The 24082-nt window shown below is 41.8% G+C and overlaps 1 protein-coding gene across 2 annotated transcripts; it reads right to left on the bottom strand.

Annotated features, from left to right (window-relative positions):
* Positions 1–525: 525 nt before the first annotated feature.
* On the bottom strand, positions 526–22325 carry Dctd (dCMP deaminase). Of its 2 annotated transcripts, XM_015486185.2 has the most exons (6): positions 22217–22325; positions 21850–21985; positions 5862–5939; positions 4681–4797; positions 3221–3317; positions 526–1897 (listed from the first exon to the last, which is right to left on the bottom strand). In XM_015486185.2, exons 1-6 carry the CDS (start codon positions 22322–22324, stop codon positions 1819–1821), a joined length of 615 nt encoding a protein of 204 aa, XP_015341671.1. In that variant the 5' UTR covers position 22325; the 3' UTR covers positions 526–1818. The 2 variants fall into 2 exon arrangements, with proteins under 2 accessions (XP_015341671.1, XP_015341670.1); XM_015486184.2 differs by lacking the exon at positions 5862–5939.
* Between the last annotated feature and the right edge of the window lie 1757 nt (positions 22326–24082).

The raw sequence follows: 24082 nt of genomic DNA, 5'->3' as shown, positions 1-24082 counted from the left end.
GCCCCCAGATATATGTGCAAATGTGACATAGAAATTACACGCTCCTTGCTAACATGGGTCATAACTTACAACAATATAAAAATACAATGTTTTCTTATCTTTAACTCTCTTTCTTCTACTTTCCTTTTGTTTATTTTGGAGCAAACAGACATCAAGGGGTTTGAAGGAGAAAAGAGAAATAGAGGAGGAAAAAAAACAGAATTAGGTGAGAGGGCAGCAGAGGATGGGATAGGGGACTTCAGCATTAGAGGAGGGAGTAGCTGGGGAACCTATCAGATGTCTGCACCTGAGACAGGGAGCAGGGAACCCAGAAAAGAGTCATAGGCAGCCCCTCCCAACACCCAAAATCTGGTCACAAGGAAGCATCACCCATTGACCCTGGGCAAGTACACAGCATGTAAGTACCTCAGATTGTTCTCTGAGCATAAATCTATGTAATGTGTTTCATGACAATACAGAAATGGCAGAAATAGAGAGCTAAGCATATAATTATGATAATATAAAAATGAACATACTCTGCTGTGGTAGATTTTAATAAGATTTTAATAATATTGGTAAGGAGCCAAATTACAAAATGCCCTAGAACACAGGAGTACAAAACCTCAGAGACAAAAATAAAAACTCATGAAAACATAAGAGCACTCTAAAAAAGGTAATAATCTTTAAGATAAAGAAACCATTTTCTCAACAAAGGTACTGAGCATGTTTAATAAAAATTAAATGAGATTAAAGACAAGGTACACAGCCACACATTCCCAACCCGCAGCGATGGGGAGGGTGATATCTGTGTAGGTGAAGGCATGGCGCCAGGAGCTCAAATGAGCTCCAGTCGCCAATAGATCTGGAATAAACGGCCTCCAGGTGGGTGGAATTTCTCACAATTCACTTTCAGGACAGGAATTAATTTGCTCGGAAATGAACCATGTTGGTGTGTGCAGGAGAGGCAACCCGTTTCCACACAGCAGAAGCAGCAGCGTAGGGGAGATAACCTGACACCCCCTCCCCACCAGCCCCGTTGCCACCACAGCAGGGTATGGTCTCGAGGAGGTGACAAGGGGAGACGGGCTGTGTCCTTTGAGAACAATTCATTATTCGGATAAACTAAATGTAACAGCTCTCCATGACCAACAAACCAAAAATAAGAAGCCAAAACAACAGGGGTCCCCACCCCCAGAGGGATAATGTGCCACTAGCATGTGTGTGGCAGAATAACAGGAACAGAGAAAATATTCCTGGTTCAGTGGCGCTGATCATCTGTCAGGACAGATGTGCCACCCTATCTGGGTTTTCTGGGTGGATGAGTGGGGGTTTCCCTCAACTCCTGCAGCAGAGACTTTAATGCTACTGTCACTTGGGTCCCATTTTTTTTTCCAAGGGCACTACATGTTATGCTTCATTTGGGCCAGATGTTCACATCAGTGTGTCTGCTCATCCCCACTAAGAGCACAACAATTATTTATTTGTCATTCCAGCACATGCAGCAGCGAGGAGTGGCTGTTGAAATGCAGTGGGAAACAGAGCACAGGCTCTTCTGCAGAGCCCCCAGCATCCCAGCAAGCCGGGCCACAGGGAGGAGACACCCTCACGCCAGACATCTGCGGGATTCCTTATTTTCAGCCTTAAATCAATAGTTTAAACTGATGCAGATTCCATGTGACAGGAGGGACAGTAAGGGAGATTTGAGACTTTATATTCTTTAGATGTCTACTGGCACTGTGCTGGCCATTAAAAAGTTATGTGCAACTTCAAGATGAAAGACATTAGCAGCTTCTAAGAAGAGGACAGTCCCAATCTTCTGGAGATTTAATGAGATGGAACTCACTGAAGCTTCTGACTCGGTCGGCTGTTAATTGAATCAAAGTCAATGACAATCTTGCTGCACTTGGGTGTAAATTTCCTAAACACGAAAAACAAAACATAAAGATATTATCCAATGAGTAGTTAAAGCAATTTATTTACTTTGGCTTAAACTATATTTTCTGTGCAGAGGGAAAAAAAAATGCTCTGGGATTTGTTTGATAGTTTATCTCTACAGGAGCCAATTATGGTGCACCATACCGAGAGAAACATGGACCAGAAAAGACGAAGACCGGAAAAAAAAAAAAAAAAAAGATGCATGGGGTGGCCTGGTTTGTATGTTCTTCAGCTACCTGAGTTCATGAATTACCCGGGAGTCAGGGATTTCTAACAAGTTAGCTGCACAACATGATATCCGATTACTCGTTTTCCTATCAGATTTATCTTATTTTCTAGGAAATTTCTGCAGCCAACTTGGAGTTGCTCTGAAGCGAATGATAGTAAATTTTCTTCTGCCTCTTATACACAGCAAAATACAACTAGCTTTAGTGAGGAGCAATTTTTTAAAATCATGTTCTGAAAAGGCAAAGGTAAAATAAACCCACTATATTTTTGTACTCATTAGCTTCTTATTCATTACTCATTACTTCTCCAACAACTAAAAAGAAAATTATTGGGGAGCTATACATATTCTTTTTAAAATCAGTCAATAAGAGAATATCCAAATAATTGGATTTAAAGTCTCATAAGACACAATAATTTAGTTCTAGAGATTCATCACGTAAAACCCAAATCCCCAACAGTGAGCACAGGGGGCTGGGCATGTGACTTAACATGACGGTCCTACCACTGCTGACCAAAACTACCATCAAGCTTTGTAAAAGCTTTTCAGTATCAAATAAATTTTCTGCCATTAATCAAAGGTGACTGAATTTAATTGCAAGTAAAACATGCTACATAATCTTTGCTCAGCAAAGATGATCATAAAAATCTAAAAGACTTCTAATCTCAATTAAAATTTGCTCTAAAAAGAGCTCCTAGTGTTTTGACCTGGCAGGTTACTTTCATCCTAACTTGTCTATGCCAGAGTTGGTACATCTACAAAATTTACAAAGGTTTGGCATTACTATACAAAACTTGTAAATTTTTAAATTTCTCGCTCTTTGAATAATTAGCCTAAGCCCTGGGAAGTTACAAATATTAAAAGATAATCATTAAACAGATTGTCTTCAGATACTTCTGTTACTACTCTTAAAAATCTACCCCTAAAATAAGCTTTAGATTCTTATGCCATCACATTTCTGAACACGCTTCCGAGTGTGGAATTCAGGCATCACAAGGAGAAACTGAACATCAGACAAGGTCAAATGTATTTCTACATCAGCCCTTCACACCACCTTTCTCCCAAATTCTCCTGACTTACCTGAACGTAACCCCAGCCATTTCAAACATGAGCCTCGCCGCTGTTGTCTCATCACTGTCATGGTATTTATCAGACATAAAAATAACTTCTTTTATACCTTAAAAGGGAACAGTGGAAGCCCCATTAATATATGCATATATAGATCCTGCAAAAGACAGGCAGAGGCAGATGGAGTTCTTGTAACATCTATGATTAATTACCTTTTTTAACTGCTTTCAGACAATGTCCAGTTACTAAAAAATATATCTGCTGCTTTCTAATATAGCAGAGGGTAGATTATATTTAATCTGCCCTCCAGTCTTCATGGATTTTTTTTTAACAAATGCAAAATGCAAACATGTCAAATAGTCAAACCTTAATCCAATTAACAAATTTTCTTTACTGCAGGTCAGCAAATATTTATTCACAAGGCAAATACTCTGAACTTAATAGGGACACAGGAGGAGTGGCAGGTGCTGGCCAATTGAGAGATTGGTACCACTGGGCTTCCAAGAACGGCTCAGCAGAACAATTCAACCCAGCTCCATGGAGGGCAGCTCTGCTTCCTTTTCCTGCTCTCACCAGGCAGTACAAACCTGAGAGTCAGGAATCCCAGTGGCTCTGTACTCCACCAGCTCTGGGAGGAACAAGGGAGCCAACCACAGAGACCATAGCTGCTCAGCGTATGCACCTGCTGCCACCTCTGCAGCCTGCAGACGGCTGAGGAAACATCCCAGAAGATCGAATAGCAGCAACAGCATGGGAGCCCGCGCTGTTCCTTAAGGGCGGCTTCTGATTCAATCAGACCTCTTCTGCTCTTAGATCCACGGGACTGATGATAAACAGCCCCTTTAAACCACACATCTGGCTAAACATGCTAAGTCTTTAAATCTCAAGCTGAGAGCTTTATGGAGATAAAGTGTAGATGAATCTTAGATGTGACAGTTTGAAAAAGGTGAAATATTCAGAATACAACCATGGAGATTTATGGTAACTGTAATATAAGAAAAACTTAAAGTAGTACCATTTGAGTCTTACAGCATTTATATGCAAAGATATGCTTAGATCCTCAAATATCTACCATGTATTAGCTACAAATTAAAATTTGATATACAGACTCCCAGCTGACCTTGTTTCTGACAGAAGTTCATTTCCCTCCCTCCCCCCTAATCTATGCACAATATGTCAGAGAATGGTAAATTGACAGTAATTATATGCAATGCCTGTGTTGTTTTTTGGCAGCTTGCAGTTTAAGAAGTTGCAAACTAAATTAAAAACATGCTAAGAATCACAGAGGATGCAATTAGTCTTAGACTACCTGGCACCATTCAAAAACAAAACACGGGAAATATCTTGCAAAGTTGATAGTGCAATTAATTTGGATCTAAACAATAGCAATTTAAGATCAAATGCATCTGCAATGAGCTACTGATGAGCAGGCAGCAATGCAAATGTGACAAATGGAAAGGCCGGGTTCCTACCTGCCTGGATGATGAGCTTAGCACATTCATTACATGGGAACAAGGCGACATACATGCTACAGCCCTTCACATCAGCCGAATTCTTGTTCATGATGGCATTTAGCTCAGCATGGCACACTGTGAGTTTGAAAAAGAAAGAAAAACTTTGATTGCAGTTCATGAAGAATTTACCAAGTGTTAGGCATTCCATTCCCCCCTCTGAAATAGACTTGATAAAAATAAATTGATTAGAAACAGCACATACTGAGAACACCAAATGAGGGCCACATGGTCTAAAAAACCGTCACTGCGGCAGCCCTCAGTCCGTGAGCACTAGAGCAGCCAGGGGGGCTGAGGTCAAGTACCTTCACCCACCTTAGGCCAAGCAATAGCTCATCGCTCCACAAGATCCTGGGGTACTGAATTGCCCACATAAAATGGCTCATTTATGTGTTGATATGCACACACAGGGGTACTCTGTGTGGCCATTAAGAGGGCAGGGAGCAGTAAGAGCAAGAGAATCAAGAAGCAAAGCTGAGCATTTCTACCCTGAGGGATCTGCTTCACCTCATCATTCTCAGTCCAAGACACACAGGAAAAACACTAGTAGATAACCAGCAGTTTATCTTTTATAAGAAAAACATTCATCCACTTAACAGCAATGAAGAATCAAGCTCTTGATGCTGTCCCATTCCACCAATGATCCCAAAACGAGGGTCGAGGGCTATCCCCTGGCTTGCCTGAGTTAAGGTCAAAGGGAGCCCCGTCCCTTCTTCCTTCCCCATACCTGTCAAAGCTCGCTGGTTTCTGAGGTCCAGTTTGGCTAGGTGTTCTACCACCTGCCAGCAAGGGTGTTCCTCCTCTGGAAGGAGTGAGAAGGACTCCAGCACAGGCTGGTTTTGAATCCCTCGGCCTGCCCATGGTTTCTGTACGGCCATCTTGTATCATTATTAAGTTTCTGTGTTATTGAAGACTATACTACACACTACTTACGGCAGTAACGGGCAAACTTGTCCCTGGAGGAGCTTCCAAAACATTCATATCTGTGTGTTCCATACCCAGAGAGTGTGATAGTCTGGGGTGTGGCCTGGACTTGGGAACTGCAACTACCCATGGGCGCCTTGTGTTCTGTAGCACCTCCGAGATGCTGCAGGCAAAAAGCTGACCAAGAGCTCTCTCGGGAAATATTAGTAGATACTCACATTTAGACGAGGAATGCCATTTTTGAGGGGGTCTCAGCCATGTGTGAAAATAAACAGTCTCTGGCATTACAGGGAAATCTAAAGAAATAAGCTGCGCTTAATCAGATCCCATCCCATCAGAGGATAATCCTGGCTGGTCACATGGGGATCTGAGCCACACCTCCCAAGACTCCCTGGCTTACCAAACCCCAAGGGCATGGCAGGATAAGAAGAATGAAACTCAAGAAGGAGCAGCATGGCCAAGTGGGCACTGGCCTTGGACAGGCTCCCCTGGCCCCTTCTCCCCGGGTGACCAAGACGCTGGGAAGCTGGCATTAACATTGCTCAGTGTTAAAACCAATTAGATGTAATTGTTTCTTTTATTTCCCCCTTGAGGGCAGAGCCCAGCCTTCTAGGTTCTTTGTAACTTCCCCAGAGTCTAATGTGATGCCATGAACATAATGGGTGTTAAATATTTATTGAATGAATAAAGAAGGAAATGCAGATTCCAATTATTGATGGTGACATTGGGAAATACTAAAAGTCCTCCTAAATTCAAATATCAAAAATAGGTTTTCCCATTTAATAAATATTTTTGATGGTGTTGGTATTAATATTCAGAACTTCAGAACTAGAGTCTTTGAAACTGTTACGAAACACTATTATGATGTCCATTTTTCAATTTCTTAAGAATTATCACACTGACGGCAACGATCTTTCTCCAATTCATCCGAGGCAGTTTGGGGCAAAACTTAACACTATAGGTCTGGATTCATTAGTGAAAATTACCATATGAAACAGATTCTCTAGGGAAGTATCTGATGTCCCTGTGTATCAAGGGTGGTTTATAGAAATAACATACAGACTTCTTTTCTCTTAAAAAAAAAAAAAATCAAAAGATGAAAAATACAGAACGTCTTGTTAATAACACATGAGGTCTCTGGACAACATGAGTGCCAGAGTGGCAGGTACTGGGAAACTCTCACAAGGAGTAGTTCATAACCCACAATCCCACATATTCAAAACGAGACAATGACAAAAACCAAACCCAAGCATTCAGTCAAGAGCACAGGATGATGAGATTAGCACATTCATTACATGAATGTATGGAATACATTCTCCTGCTCAGTCCTACACCCCTTCAACTTCAGACACAGCCAGCACCTGCCTCTTTCCCCAGAGTCCTCAGCCCACCAAGGCCTGTCTGATTAACACCTGCTTTCCAGACTCACTTAAGGGGCCGAGGGAGGGAGAGAAGCCCCAGCTTAGGGGAGCACTGGCCCCTGTCTACCTGTTCCCCACCCTATTATTCCCCATGAGCTGTTGAGCTGTTATTCAGGTCCTGATATCTGGCCTCGCCCTTCTGGCTTAATACCTGCCTCTCTGGTCCAGGGTCTCCACTGCCCCTATAGTTCTAACTACAGGTTCCCTCCAAAACCTCCTCGCAGGTCCCTTCAGGTTCATTCCACATGAGGAGACATTACTCCATGGGGCCTCAGGCCCAGGAGCCCATATCCTCAGAGAAGATACGGGGCAGACCAATTTGATGGCAGTCCATTCAATCTGCTTAATATAGGTTAGTCTGAGTGAAGTGCTGGGGACTCATTTACTCAGTCTAGTCATCTATATTAGTCACAAGTCTGCTTCCACACAAAGAGCACTCAGAACCAATGCGTCTGGCCTGTGCCTCGCTTGCTCCGGAGCCCAGGCTAGTCAGACACAGAGCCGACCCCTTCCCCCTTTGCACTCTGCACCTTGGCAGGCAGGCATGGAGCAAGAACTTTTGCAACAGCAGGACACCGGGCTCAAGGCCCAATTTGCCACTTAGAAGCTGGATGACCTTTGGGCTGGAAATGTAGCTTAATGCAGAGCACTTGCCTATCATGCACCAGGCCATGGGTTCAATCCCTAGTGGGGGCTGGAGGCAGGAGAATAAAGGATGACTTTTGACAAGGTGAACAAGTGCCCTTTTGGTTTACAAGAGTAACTTTGGCTCTAAGAAAGAACATTCCCAACTAAATAAAAACAATTTTTAAAACACCAAATACGTTGATTTTTTTTTTTTTTTTAACTTCTTCCTAATATTCTCAGCTTCATTCAGTCCTCCAGAACATCTGATCATCTCTAAAACTCTTCACTAAGAAAACATGGATCTCCTCTCCTGGTGCCAACCCTGAGACCCCTGCTTGCCTCTGCTTGGTTTTCTTTACCTTTAAACATAGACACTTACTCCTCATTCTGAAGAGGTCATCTCCTAGCATCTCTCCTTCTTCCTTTCCAGGAGAATCAGTATTTCAACAACGGCTTCCTCAATTTTTTAAATAATCATCTCTTGACTTTGTACTGCAAATATAACTTCTAGTTTTCTTTGAAATGATGTTTTCAAACTACAAGTCATAAAACCAGTTTAATGAATTATAATCAGTTTGTTTGTTTTAATGAAACTGACAGGGTAAAGGCAGAAACTGGAATGTATCCCAAATGCAGGGTTACGTATTTCTCCTAAAACCTATGTTTACTATGCTTCAGGTATACATTTGCTGGGTGGCCAAGTAATAAATGTGAGATTCACTACTCTATGGCAACTGAAGGCTCTGTCATTTGCTGATTAATGTTCACAAGCAATTACTGAAAAAGAAGGATGACGCAGAAAGAAAAGAAAAAGGCCTGATTTGCAGCATCCACCAATTTTTGTGAAGTAAATACCTCCCAATGTGACGGAGCTGGGAGAAGTGCAGAACTGGCTGTGAAAGCTGATTGACCCAGCTCCTCCGCACCACTGCATGATCCTATCATTACCAAAACCCACAGCCTCTTTTTGGCTGCAATCTTTGAATTCACTGTTCTCTTGGCCCTGGAATAGTGGACTACTATTTACCCTAAAACCTTCAAGACCACGATACCCTGTCTTTTTCCTACCTTTCTGTGGATCCTTTTCTTTCTTCTGCCTTTCTGGGCCCTTCCCAAGGTTCCATCCTAATTTTCCACATCTTTCCTACAGTCACTGATTTAAAGATTCATCTATTCTAGATTCTCAGATAACACATCTATTGTAAAACCCTGGATTCCACATTCATAACCCTAATTTCCCACCTTTTTCTCAAGCCTTCTTTGGAGTTGGGGCGGGGGGGCGGTTCTCTGTACCTTTTCCCACTAGAATGAACATTTACAGATATCTCACAGCAATAAACTAAAGAATAAATTTCTCTAGTGCTAATATGCCTAAAAAGAACTGCAGCAAGAGCCAAAATATACCTGGGTGCAATCACCAACCAAAGACTAGTTCTGTTAGTTTTAAACATAGTTTTTATATTCAGAGTAGGAATAAGGACAAAGTATTTAAAAGACACAGTATCTAAGGACTACTGATTGTTAAAATTGTCCAAAAACAGATGATTTTTCCAACTACCTAGAGTGACATACTGACAGCTAAGCAATAAGCAAAAGAAATCTTCAAATAATTCATATATATTTGATAAGCACAAAGAGTGACACAAAACCCTTCAATTACTCCCAACATTGTTTAAAAGGAAGAGAATCAAATGCTAAAAATACCAGATTAGTGCTTATAAAGTTCTTGATTGCCAAAGGAGAACCTCTGTTTCAGGTAATTATAAGACAATTCATGTGCTTTGGTCTTGTCTTTTCTTTTCTATTACTAACTGTCAGAATTCAGAACTGCATTAACCTTGGACCACTAGGAAGAGATTGTATAATTAGAAAACTGTATTTTTCAAATTCTCTCTTACTAGGGCTTGATTAATCCTCACTGTCTCATGTAGGCGGTTCTTTAGAAGTTTGACAAATTAACAGGATATACTCTATCCTTCGTTGAATTTAAGAGATTCAACGTTTTACAGATTTAACTTCCATCTTATTTGATATTAAGGCTAATACAACATCTATTTTTGACAGTAGTACTATTAAGGTTACTCAAATAGTTAAAGAAAAAAAAACTGCCCTGAATAATGCTCAACAAATTCTAACTGCTACACAAATACTTTAGCAGTCACAGTGTGATTCAGCCTCAACTGGGTTTCAACAGCTACTGAGACAGGACAGGAAATAACTGGGGCCTGACATGATGTGCACTATGGAAAACTAAGTTTATATTCCAGTTAAAGAAACTCCAGATTGTTTAAAATGCCTCATTTTTAGAGATACAGGATTTTACTTGAAGAAAGTGACTTCCTCGGCCTGAGGAGGACTCTCCCAGGGCTGACCTGAAAAGGCTGGGCAGGCTGGGGGTGGCACTTACTAGAATTCGAGCTAAGGAGACTCGGAGCAGCCCCACTGTACTCCTGCCACCATACCAGGTTGAACCACTCCACACCTGGACGGCTGGGTTCACTGACAACACAAGGCTCAGAGCCAGGAATGAAAAGGTAGGGTGTGTCACTCTATTCTTTCAATTGGGTTCTCACCCTGCAACCAACAGTCATGAAATAGGTAACTGCTTAAGAATGAACTGTGAGTTTTTTTCTTTAATGACTCAAGTGTTAGTTTACAAGATATCCCACCTCTTTTCGGATGACAAAGCTTTCCCATCATTATTCCTCCAAAAAAGAATCTACATGTTTTTGTTTCTGGGGTCCTAAAGTTGTCAGAGTTACTATATCTGGGCATATATCTAGGAGCATGGGCCTACACCCCTGCCCTCGTGGCTGGACAGGTGCCTGATGGAGACTTCCATCAAGGGGTGGGACATGCACCTGCTCCTCTATCAGGACCATTTAAAAGTTTGGGAACTAAAATGGAATTTCAATGACTTATTTCTTAATTATTGAAAGATATCCTGACAGGGCCTCATATGTCACTGCCAGCCTCCCAGGTACCTATCCTTCAAGTTAATAATTTAAAGTAGAATAGCCTCTAAATTTAAGCCCCAAACCTACCAACACCCCAAGTACCCCAGAAGGGGCCACAGGAAAGATGGACCCTTCCAGAGCATGCCCCCAGTGACCCACCTGCTTACAGTTACCACCCACCCAGCCCAAAGTAGGATGGAGTGATTAGGTTACAGCTCTCACAATCCAATCATTTCACCTCAGGACATTCCTGCGTTAACAGGAGCTTTTGTGGGGACACTCATATCCAGACCACAACACCTGTGGATTTACTGGAGCACTCCAAAGCTGCTTCACTCATAGATTCTCAGGTACCAGCCTAGTCCCAGCCCGAGCATCCCATCCTTTTCTGGGCTGTGGCAGAAAGAGAAACAGTTTAAAACCTTCAGCGTTTCCCATCTATGTTTGATAAGTTCTGGCTCCAGATACTGCCCATCCCAGGCCAGGCATTCACAGGGTGTGAACTGGGGGCCAGGACTACAGGAAGGAGGTGGGTCCTATCCCTGTGGAGCTCACATCCAAGGGGCAGAATGTGTCCAGGCACAGAAAACAACCAGGGGATTGAGTCAAAGCTACAAGCACTAGAGAAGGGCAGGACTCCGCAGGCAGGTGGAGAACTGGATCTTCAGGTGATGCTGTTTCTATAGAAAAACGTATTTGGATAACGGATGTCTTTTCAGAACAAAGTGGGTTAAACCCTGGGATCTGCCCACACAGAGATAAAGCCTTCTTCAAGCCTTGGCCTCTCTCTAGTACAGGTAGGAATGACGATCCACCCCTGTCCTAGCATGGGGTTACACAAAGAGCAGAAGGGACTAGAAGGAAGAAGCCTTACAGACTTGAAAAATTATGCAAATGAAGCCACTAGGCAGAACTGGACTTGTTTCCTAAGAAAAGAGCCTCCAGTCTACAGCTGGTCCTCACTGTAGAGGACTTGGAGAAGTTGGGTGCCAGGGAACAGCATCTTCCTGAGCAGAGAAAACAAGTGAGAGCACTTCCGTCTGACCACCCACCCACTAAATGTGCTTAGCATGTAGATACCAGTGCCCCCAGCCCCGTGCGCAGGTAGCAGTCTTTCCATTCACAAGATAAAACAACATGGCCCCACTACCTTCTGACATTGAGGAACATACAATTCTACTTAAGAGTGTAAGTCTGTATGTGAAAATAAAAACAGGAAATAGTGATAATGTGGAGAACCCAGCCTCAAGCATGGAAAACATCTTGTTGTATTCCCACCCTGTATCCAGGGAGGAAGTCTCTGCTAGAAGAAAATACCAGCAGAAAGGAATTTGGGCCAGGTCTGGGAAGAAAGGGGTGAGACATTCACTTAAAAAGCAGTCAAACTAGGTGCGGTGGTACATGCCTGTAATCTCAGCAACTTGGGAAGCTGAGGCAGGAGGATCATGAGTTCAAGACCAGCCCCCAAAATGAAAGGACTAGGGATGCAGCTTCATGGTAGAGCGTCCACAGGTTCAATCCCCAGTACAGAAGAGGCGGCAGGTGGAGCCAAGTTATCAAGCCCTGGGCCAAGTATGGACTTCCAGGGCAACCCTTTGCCACTGGCCCAGGCTCTACTGAACACTTCAGGTTAACATCCCAGGTCCACTCTTAGGCCACAGCACCCTCAGCTCTTGGAGCCAGCTCCTTCCCCTGTGCTTCCTCTTCACCATGTCCACTCAGCTGCCTGCTCACACAGTGCCTCCCCCACCAAGTAGTTCAAGACTGTAGCATCTTTAAGCCTCCGCCTCCTGACCTGTGAAACGGTGAGAAAAATCCCTGCCTCCAAGAACTAGTAGAAAGACTAGAGTCTGTTACTAGAGGGTGGAAGATCAACCTGGTAAATGTTAGTGCCTCCCACCTCCTGGGGCTGCCCACTTGAGACCAGGCAGTCCTGGGCTGCACAGCTCAGCCTGACCACAGGAACACACATTTCTCTCTCTCCCCCTTGCTATGTTCCCCGTCCCTGCCCCCTTCCTCACTGCCTCTTGCTAAAGCTGCTGGCAACAACTCATGACACCCAGGGGAGCCACTTAGCCCCAATGGTAGTGCTTAGGGCTAAAGAGATTTCTGACTGTGGTGTTTCCATTATTGATAATAAAGCCCCCAGAACTCTAATTACACTGCTTCCCCATGTGCTAAGGGCACACAATCAGGTCAGAGGGAGGAGGACGTGGAATAAGTGCATTTCATCCATGGGTAAGCCAGGCCAACTCCCTTCCTACTGTTCGTGTGAAATACATGTGCGATGCCTAAAAGGAACTAAAAAGGCACCAGGAGAAATGGGCACTAATCATCCTTTGACAGTTTTGTAATGTAAATATACACCACCAGGCTTAAAAGCTTCCCTCTTGTGTTCACAGCTTTTAAAAGGTAAACTGGGACTGAGCACTGGAACAGGAGTCAGGATCCGTGTGTTCTAATTAATTCCAACTCCACAAGGCCCGCCTCGGGCAACTAACTGATCCCGTTTCAACTTGTGGAAAAGAGGGATTAGCCGTCCAGCTAAATTTTCTGAGGGAAGAGGCAAGCTCCTGACACTGCCCTACATTCCTGGGATATTTCTCAGGCAGGCTTCTACTGGTCCATAGCACTTCTCCTCCCACCATGTCCACACCTGCTCCTGCAGCTGCCAGCCTGCCTCTGCATCATTGGAAAGGCTACCATTTATCACATCCCACCAGCCATTCCACGAACCCCAGCATCTGCTGTCACCTACCCCCTCCATGTGCCCTGGTGTCCTCCTGTCACTAACCAGTGTGCCTGGGAGGCCAACCCCACTCACATCTTCAAATGCTTTGCCTCTTTTTCCCTTTTTCTCTCTGTGGATGTTTCCCATCTGTTAACAAATGCCTGATGCAAAACACACACACACACACACACAAAAAAAAAAAAAAAAAAAAAAAAAAAAAAAACCACAAACCTTTCTCTCGGCCTGTCTCCTTTTGGCCACACAACCAGTATGCCGCTCTCTTCAAAGCCACACATCTCAAAACCTTATCTAAATAAGGTCCCCACTTCCCTGGCTCCTGTTCTTCCTTCAACTGGCTCCAATTTGTCTTTCAACCCTACCACTCTCTCCAAACTGCTCTTGGCAATGTCAACAGTGATCTCCAGGTTGCTAAACACCATAGCCATGTTTAATCTTAGACCTCTCGGTGGCCCTTGACACTGTGCACAACTCCCTCTTTTTTAAAACATGGCTCCACCATCCACATTTTGCACTCCTACTTTATGGACTTTCCTGGATCACAGAACCTTCCTTTGCATCTTCCCATGGTAGAGGACTGGCTAGCTCCCCTGGGGCCTCTTTTAAAAGGGCACTTATCCCACCCATGGGGGTTCTGATCCTGTGATATAATCATCTCTCAAGGGCCCCATCTCCTAATACCACACCCTTGGGGCTAGGATTACAACATGGAACTTATAGTGGGCTATAAACATTCCATCCATAGCACAATCTTTTACGTCTGAACTCCTTAACCTCTCTTTACCACTTCACCCTTTCACTAGGCTTGGGCTAATTCTTGCCTTGGCACATATTGCTCCAAGAGCATTCCCACCTGAGGCCCTCACCCAAGCAATCCCTCTGCTTGGAACATTATTCCCCATCCCAAAAAACAACACCCATCTTTAGCTGATAGGGCCCATCTGATCCTTCAGATCTCAGCTTAAAAGTCATTCCTTAGAAAGGAGTATTCAAAGTAACTGCTTATTTCATTAAATAAGATACCTCTTTTACAATTAAATTGAAAATTCCTTATAAACAGAGGCCAGACTATACATGTTCTATTTACCACTGCAGATTGCCTGGCAGATAACACATAGACGCTCTATAAGTATTTGTGGAATGAATGAATGAGTACATGAACATACTCTGAAAAAAAAAATCCAATGCATTATAAGATATGATTATAATCTTTAAGAAGGAAACGAGATGACTCAAGAGAACACCCCCATCACCAGAAGACACCTCACACCGGCAAAAGAATAGATGACTCATTAGTATTTATTTCAATTCCTAAAAAGTGATAACTCACTTGCAAAAGGAAAAATGAAGAGGAATTCTGCTTCCCTTTATTCACCTAAACTCAAAATTAATGGCATTTTGAACAAAGTCTTTTAATTGCAGAATTTAAAAATTCATGCTCAGTTATCATATTCAATATTTTAAATTTACTGGGCATCTATCATTTGAAGGAGGCACAGAGATAAAATTTACACCTCCACTAATTAGCTGGCACCAACCCTCTTACAGAATGAATGGAGGGGCATGTGTTCTCCCCCGATGCATGACTTCCTTGCTTTCACCAATACTCTGGGTTTGTCACAAGGAGTCCAGTGCCAGGCAAGTACCTACACTGCAGTAAGTACCACATTGAGCGATTCACAAAGGATTTCTAAAGTCATTTTTTTCCATTTGGTCTTAGACCAACCTCTTGTCTCCAAATAGTTCTAAATGCACTCATATATTCTCTTCACATGGACACAGGATCTTTTCTCTTATTGCTGTTATCCAACGTTTTTTCATTCAGTATCTTTTAATCTCCATGGCTGTGGGGTAACCAACACTGTTTAACCAGTCCCTCCTATTTGAGCATACTGTCTTCTATCTGGTTTGAATTCATCTTAGAACTGCAGCAGATTTTAATTATTGGAAGGGAAGAAAGGAAAGAAGCCTGTTTCTATGTATTAATTTACCCACACTCACATTCTCCCTGTGTCATTGCCACCAATAGCTTTCTACAGCTCTGCAACCTTGACCAAGAATGCTTTCAGAACTCTGCAAGCAGAAAAACAAACTAATCTAATGCAATCAGAGCTATATTATTTATATTTTCTTTAGAATTATAGAACTGGAGGAGTCCTCAGTAATAACCTGTTTCACAAAGATATTGAGAAATAAATGTCAAGTGATGTGTCCAACAGCTGCACAATTGCTGGGTATAAATAAACCAGATCTGGAACCCAGGGCTCTTGATGGCCGGTCCAGGGTTCTTTCTCTGGAATGTGGTCACTCTTTTTTAAGCACTGTGGGCATTTAATTAACTAATATGTATTTTACAGACAAACATAACCCCATTCAAACATAGAAGTCCCAAGAAACTGCGAAGCGATATTGACCAAATTACTTTGTTATATTGTGTGCACGTTCCGATATGTAACAATAAATCCCATTATTACATACAACTATAATGCATGTATAAATGTAGGGGAAAAAAGTCCTAAGAAGCAAAAGTTTGAAAAGCAGTATCAATATTTACAAGGATTCCTAAGAACCAGGTTTTACTGCAAATTTCTGGGAGTGAATAGTACACACATTCTACTTTAAAATACCAGTATTAGCAAAACTATGGAAGAGAGATTCCTGATGAAAAAAAGTCAAAATAAAATATAATCTTAGTAATTTAGCCAATTTCAGAGAAGATCTGTCAAAATCAACACAAGTAACACAAAACCCCTCATCAAAATATAGACCATGAGACTCATCAGGGGATCACACAGTAACCTAGAGCTGCTAAGCAGACTCAGCAAATTTAAAGAAGTTGTATTTATCATCAAGAATACCCATTTGCATTCAGATCACTAATATGCTCAAATACTTAACATACTTATTTTCTACAGGAAGTTGAATGTGCCCCAAAATCTATTAAGGTTATTAGTTTTTCAATAAACCTGTTTTTAAAGAAATAAATAGTACAAAGAATAACTTTTCAAGCCCACTTCTGAGAACCACTTAAATCGAGCTTTATTTCAGACTTCTGAGGTGAGCTGACTTGAAAATCACTTTTTAGCAAAAGGAGATAGGCATACATATTTCTTCAAGGGTAGATTTGAGTCCCTTAGATGAGCATTTTGGTTTTTCTTACATGTGCTCTTTAGGACAGGGGGTTATATTTTGCTACTATCCCTCCTGTGTAGGTATTTATAATGAAATGACTACTAATGCTTTAAAAAATAATTAACTGTGTCTACAAAACTACATACATAAAAATCAAGTGATTTTAAAAAATAACTACTTATTCTTTTCTGGAGACTTTATGAGCAATTATACCTTTGAGTAAAATAGTCTTACATCATGCTGGTTAACTTTAGGGGGCAGGGGAGAGACTCAAATATACACTGTTGAGTTCCTGTTGACCTAAAAAACCACAAATCAAGCCTGGGTTTGCCCCTTGATTCACAAAAACAATCTACTTAATTTCTTTCCTGCACAAGTGCTCAAAGGTTTTCCATTGATTATATTAGTTACTTTGTACAAAAGTCTCTAATTAGACCCGCTGTCAGGCCATAACTCCTAGATGGCTAGGCAGGGTCGGAATGGCAGGAAGCTATAAGTGAAATTAAATTCTGCAGAAAAAGAAACAGCAAGTCATCAAATCCAGGATCTGCCTAACAAAACCAGAGGGCATTCAATTTCAACTGACTGAAAGAACAAATTTGATCTTAATTACTAAGAAGCTCTTACAAGTTGTGAGGAAGTCACAGCTTAAGAAGGATCAGTCTCCTAACTTCTTGATAAATTAGTTTCTCAAGACTAACCTTTTGGATGCCAAAGAAATACATCACACGCATGGCAGTCAGGAAAATGTCAGTGTTCAAGAGGGTAAGGTAAATGGCTAAGTAATCACGAAAATGACATCTATGCATGCTTAACAATATGCTAAGTCTGAAAAATAAAGATTAAATTTAAATATAAAATTTAAAGAAGCACTGCCACACACTGGCAAAAGTGCTTAAAGCTGCCATGCCATCACTTGCCTTAGTTAATTCCAGGTTTTTGCTTCCTAGAATCATATCCTTTTTTAGGGTAGTCCTACAGAAATAGGAACAGATGGGTCTTTGTTTCTCCCAGTATATTCTGAGGGAGGCTACCTCCCACTCCCAGGCACATCAAGACTGTGGTCCCTAATGCGACAAGGTGTGATCTGGCAGGCAGGGCAATCCTGGCTTCTCCATTAATCGGGTGGGAGGAGGAGGCCAAGCCAAGGAGACACTTACACCCTAGACCCTTCATGAATGGGAAACAGGTGCAAAGGCAGGGCGAGTGGAGCAAGCACTGCTCAAAATTCCCTGAAGCTGAACAATAGGGTAGCTCTACTCAACTCTGTGGTCTGTAAACTATAGCAGCAAAACTAGTTACAAAAACCTGAGGAAAGAGTGATACCTGTATTACCAAGAGTATTTTACCTCCATTTTATAAAATTGATATTTTGATTAAATGTGTTTCACCGTAATAAAGTTCACAGAGAAAAAGAAACTAAAAATGTCAACTGAGCACTTCATGTGAGTTTAGTAATACACCCCCTCATAAAAATAAAAGTCTTCCAAAGTCTCTTCTTATGATAAATTAGATAAATTTGCTGCTTCCTGGGTTTTTAATTGCCATTCATCTGAGAGGGTTCTCACTATAACAATGCTGCCTTCTTCCTGCCATTTACTGTTACTGACATCATACTATCTTCTGGATGTTCCAAGAAAAAGATGAAATAAAAGCAGTTTCTTTAGCAGGGGGAATTTTCACTTTCCATATTAACATTACATTATAATCAAATAGTTTCATGAAGTTTTGATCCTAAGGCTGGAAGAACAAAAACACTCTTTAAAAATGCCTCTCTAGAGATACAGCCCAGAAAAAAAAACTCTTCCTAGTATTTTATAAGTATTCTGTGTTTCCCTCCTCCCTATAAAGTGTCAATCAAGGCTAATGACTTCAAGCTTACAGAATTACTAAAGTAGAATAAATTGTATGTTATTGATAAACTCGAATTTGCATAATTTCTAAGCTCACTGGCTTAGTCACTTTGGGCTACTATAATAAAGTACCTATTTATTTCTCTCAATTCTGGAGGTTTGAAGGCCAAGATCAGGGTGTTAATTTGCCAGGTTCTATTGAGGGCCCTCACCCACATTTGCAGGTTATCACCTTCTTATGTCCTCACATGGTGGACAACTAGCACTCTTTGGGGGTCCCTGCTATAATGGTGCTAATCCCATTCATAAGGGCTCCACCCTCATGGCCTTACTACCTCTTATAGGCCCATCTCCAAATACCATCACATTTGGATTGGATTGTCAACATACTGAATTGTAGGAAAGATACAAACATTTAGTCCCCTGCACTCCCCTCTGAAGAAATATTAAGTCATTTGCAAGTGGTTTTCTAAACACTAAGCACAGGTCACCACTCTCTGAGTTCTTGAGAAGCCACTTCATCTAAGCTACAATCTGTTCAATTGCAAAAGAAGATGATTGGTGTTTCAGAAAAGCTGAATTCCTGAGCCTCACTGGAGAGAGAGAGCAGCACAGTAGAAAGAGCACTGACCACGAAGTTAGGAGATACCACCACGCACATGCAACATCACAGAATTTACTTAAAAGAACAGGGTAGGCTTCAACTCTGTGCACAGAACCATGAAGCATTACTGGAGTACTGCAAGAGGCCTAGCATGGTCCACACTGAATAAATGCTATGTCTAGCACACAATGTGTTATTTATTCCCAACACACTGTTTGAATAATAAAGATCATATTAATGTAATGTGTTAATGACATGTAATAGGTTTTGTCACCATGAATTTTCTTACGGAAAAGATACTGGAAGTTTTTGAGGTTTAAAAGGCAGTCCTGTTTATTCAAAAGTTAAGAATCACTGGTCTAGATCTCTAGGTAATTACCAAAAGTCCTTTACAGGGATTAATGCATAACCTATGAATCTAGCCTTCCTGACACAGCAGCAGTCACCCGTAATAGAGGTGAGGAAAGAAATACATTATCCAATACCAGACATTACCACCTTTGTTTTAAAAAGTCTTAAAAACCAAAGGGAAAGAATTTGCATTTTAGTCAACTACCATCAAACATTTCTATTACATCCTAGGCAATTTAAACATTTCTCTGTGGCCTGAAAAGCATGGAAGAGAGGAATGAGTGTACAGTGTATACCCAGTCATCATTATTTAGACTTACAGCCTATCTTTACAAGTATTACGATGGGAGTAATACTAAATGCCTTTTAAAAACCATTTAATACCTTCTACAACTTTTATGGTACATCAAATTACAAGCTTACTTCCGTGAAAGAAAATTACCTATATTCTAACACAGCTGCATATAAAATGAATAATTGATAAGTGAGGGCAAAGAGCTTTGAAAACTTAGAGGTATCATATGGATGATAAAAAAAATAATAATAATGCAGGCAGACAACCAGTGCTCTAAAACTCAGCAGCTATTCAATAAAAAACAATCAGTGCAGTTGGGCAGATGCCTTTGGGGGTTTCAAAAACTTTCTTTTTTTATGGAAAGCAGCTCTAAGAGGTACTCTATCCCACTTGGACAAAAGGCAATGTCTCATAGCAAATACAACCAGTCACTTGAGAGGTTATGGAACACTGGCAAGTGCAAAGGTTTGAGCTTGCAGGCCACTGCAATGAATTTCCCTGGGGCTCACAGTGACTAAAGAAGGTATAGGTTTCATGGGGAGGACTGCCACTGAGAATCCCTCCACACTGGTTCATTCACTGGCATCTTCTGCCACCAGCCTGGGAACAACAGGCTAAATCTCCTAAGAATTCTTCCATATCCAAGCTCAGCACGAGGACCAATATTTCACTGTCTTGACTCGGTGAAATATTGACTGTGGTAGTCATACATTTCAATGTAGATCTTTACTGTATCGACCCTTTCACTTTCACTGTTTTTATATGGGACACTGAAGAGTACCGTGAAAAATTATTTTTGCATAGACCTAAAAACAACTAATCATTTCCTCTCTTTCTTACCATCAAACGCTTACAGAATCAAAAGCAGGATGACAAAAAAGTTTTTTTTTTTTAAAATGTTAGCACATTTTTCATATAACTCATTACCATCAGCTATGAAGCTGGGGCTGAGAAAACAGTCTTACTCTCTCCTAATTCTGATCCTGCCCTTCCTACTCCTACCAGAGTGAAGTTAAACTGACTATATGACTATTAAATCCCCTTAATCACTGAGCTATTTTTTTTATACCTGAACACCCCAAATACTTCCTTGCTGTCCCCACATTCATTCCTCAATTCCTTCTCTACTTCTATGTACCTTTTCTCATTTTCTTTCAAACATGGAAGATTTGGCAGTTAGAAATTTATGGTGATGAAGGTCCAGGAACATTAGAAAAAGTAAATTAGACTAAATGCAGACTTGGAATTCTTCATGAGGAAACCTACAGGGAAGAGTCAACAAAGAAGAAAGGTCTTACATCATACCTTGAACTTGGTTTCCTGAAAGCACCTTTCCCATTTGGATGGCCTTAATCTACTTTACTTCCAACAGAGCCAGTCTGTTCACTTTCAGACATAAATACAGGCCTGAACATTATGAAAAATCAGCAACCAACATACGCAACTCAATTAGCCTCTTTTATGGCATTAATTGCATATTCTTTAGGGAATAAAAGGAAAAGTGAAGCTGTGGTTTGTCTCTCCCAGATAATTTCTGAAAGGATTCTCTCTGGGGCTCAATAAATTCTAAGAAGCACCCTCACCTAACTTCAAAGTGAAAATCCAGATGGGCAAGCCAAAGGTTTTCGTTTCCACACCTTCTGGCTTTTGATCTGACCACAGACCACTGTGGGATTGCAGAGGCCCCACAATAGGAAGAAGCAACTGCACCATCCATCTCCTGAGGTCCAGCTCAGCTTGATTCCTGCTTGCCAGAGATGAGCTTGAACTAACTCAGCAGAGAGACTGAATGAATCCTGCTTTTCATCAGAGCAAAGCTGCAGGCAGCACTTGGTGAGCTGACCCACTTCCCAGTAGTCAAGAAACAACCTTCAGTGTCACTATGCGCATCCCTCAGTTATCTCTGCCAAGGGGCTGCAGACCTCTGTTGCTGCTCTGGTGTTGTACACGTTGCCAGGCAAGCACACCAGGCCCACCACAGGCAACAGAGCCTAGGACCTCAGGGCCAGGCTGTGAGGCACTACCATGCTTCCATCAGTGGCTCTCTTTGGAAATGAACTTAAAAGGTGGGGACAGGAAATTGGAGTAGTTTAACAGGACTTTTTTTCTTTCCATTTATTGGTAACTGATAAAAAGATAATGCTTTGTGACTTTTTGAATTAAGCACCTCCCAATTAAGCTATGTCACTAATCAGGATAGAATATAAAATGCCTTACCATATGGATACTTGGTATCCAGCTTATTGTCTGCTATTCTCCTCCAGGGCAAAAGGTCATCACTGCAACCATTTGGCATTCCATTGTACCCAATCCCGACAATCTTGTTTTCTGTATTCACAATGCAGGCTCCAACCTACAGGAAAACACATGCAAAACCTTGGTGGCTACAATTGGCTGGTCTACCACTGGGTGGGCAGTGAAGGAAACTAGAGTCTCTAGGGAAAATGTATGCATGCAGGACTACAGCACAAAGGCAGCAGACTTACTTTGCATTTGCATGTTGACAGACATCCCCTTTTGTATTCTATTCACTTGTAAGCAACACTCGGTGACTACCCAAACATCCCCTATGAAATTCATTTACCTGGGAATTTGGATCTTTGCTTCTCTGTGCTGATAAGAAGGCCACTGCCATGAAATACTCAGGCCATTCCAAATAGTCATCCCGTTTTTTGCAGGAAACTTCACTCATGTTGAATCTAGAGAAAAACGTGAGAAAATGTTGAAAAAAAAAAAGTATTTGGGTAAACCTGCTTTTTGATTCAATGCACCAAACTAAACTCTGGGTCTCTAAACAGACAATTTTAACTACATTTATCAATCAGGAGTCACAAAACATGGACCTCGGACAGTCTCTGGTCTTTAAAAAAAATAATTTTACTATTTCAGAAGTATGAATTTGGCACTTATGACTAGCTTCACATTCCCAACAATTTCATCTATTTACTGCTTTCTCATGGGATATTTTTTCAAGTTACTACATACAACAGACCTACAAATTGCTCTTCCTCCCTTATAATTTGGAGTCAGCACAGGAAGGAGAATATAAAAGAAATGTTTATTGATCATCTAATAGATTGCAAACAGCTTGTTTATATACATCATCTCGCTCAAGCTTCATTTCTTGCTAAGGTAGGCAGTAAAATCCCATCTTACAGATTTAGTAAACTTAGGGGATTTGCCCTAAGCCACACAGGAGTATTATCCATGCCACTTGGACTCCCAAGTCAACATCTGAAGCTGTCCCAATTGAAAATTAACCAGATAATTTGTCCCTTTCCCTAGATGGAACTGAAGTTATAGAGACTCTGACGACCAGATCAAATGAAAACTATGAAAAGTGCTATTTCTTTTTTTTTTAATTTTTAAAAATACACTGTTATATATTTAAAATTTACATGGGAAACCCCAGGGAATTGAGCTTTTTAAAAGATGAAAAGTATTACAAGTGTGGCAGATACCTAGAATTTAATAAAGCATAATAATTGACATCTTAAAAAAATCACAATAAACTATTTCTAAACTCGGGTTTCTGTAACACGGGCTTCACTCAGGGCAGGCACCAGTGGTCTCAACAATAAGGAGAGCTCATGAAGGTAGTCTAGACCTTCAGGTAGAAAGTCTTTCAAAAAAAAAAAAAAAAGAAAGAAAAAAGATCCCCTCAACTACTTGGATCACTGAAAAAGTCTAAAAGAAAGCGAGAAATTCCCAAAACTTCCACTTCAAGCTTTGGACTCTAAACTCTGGCTCTAAGCAGTGCAGAAGTGCCTGAAAAGGATAAATGACATTTAACAGGTTAAATGCCCACTGATTCTGTTGCCTCAATTCTGAGGAGCCTGCAAACCCTCTTAACCAGAACCCCCAGATTCTGTATTGGCCTGGTTGCCCACCTGACGTAAGGACTGGCATCTGCAAAGGCTATAGAGTGCCACGTAAGTACCTACTAAACAGGAGCGAGAGAGGAAATGGGGGAAGGCAGGCCAGGAAGGGAAAGCAGTGCATTACCCCGCCGCACGCCTGACCTGTCCTGTGCGTGGTTTAATGCCCACTGGAGCCCTGGGAGGACTGACACCCAGCTGCACAAACGGAAGGGACCTGAGGCTGGTATACAACTAGTCCAGGAAGACCGAGCTAGCCCCGCACCTGGGCAAACCCAGAACTCCACAACTCCCTCAGCTCTGATCCAGAAACTAAAGCCCGCGTTCCCGCCCCAACACGTGGACGCCAGAAGGACTGCTATTTTCAGACTCCCAGAACCAACTCCCGCCACCACCGCGAGGGAGAAAGCTCGGCAGAGGCAGCAGCCTTCGCCGTTAAATTAACCCCGGCGTGCCCGAGAGAAGCCGAACCCCCGCAGCCACCCCAGGTGGTCCACTGTCAAGTTTCCCGCGGAGCAGGACTTCCTCAGGGCTCGCCACGCCCGACCCAGGCCCGCGAGCCGGGGACCCCG

The sequence above is a fragment of the Marmota marmota genome, unplaced genomic scaffold (genome assembly GCF_001458135.2).
Source record: "Marmota marmota marmota unplaced genomic scaffold, marMar, whole genome shotgun sequence".
Taxonomy (NCBI): domain Eukaryota; kingdom Metazoa; phylum Chordata; class Mammalia; order Rodentia; family Sciuridae; genus Marmota; species Marmota marmota.
The sequence above is the reverse complement of the archived record's forward strand: the minus strand, read 5'-3'. Positions and strand labels throughout refer to the sequence as shown.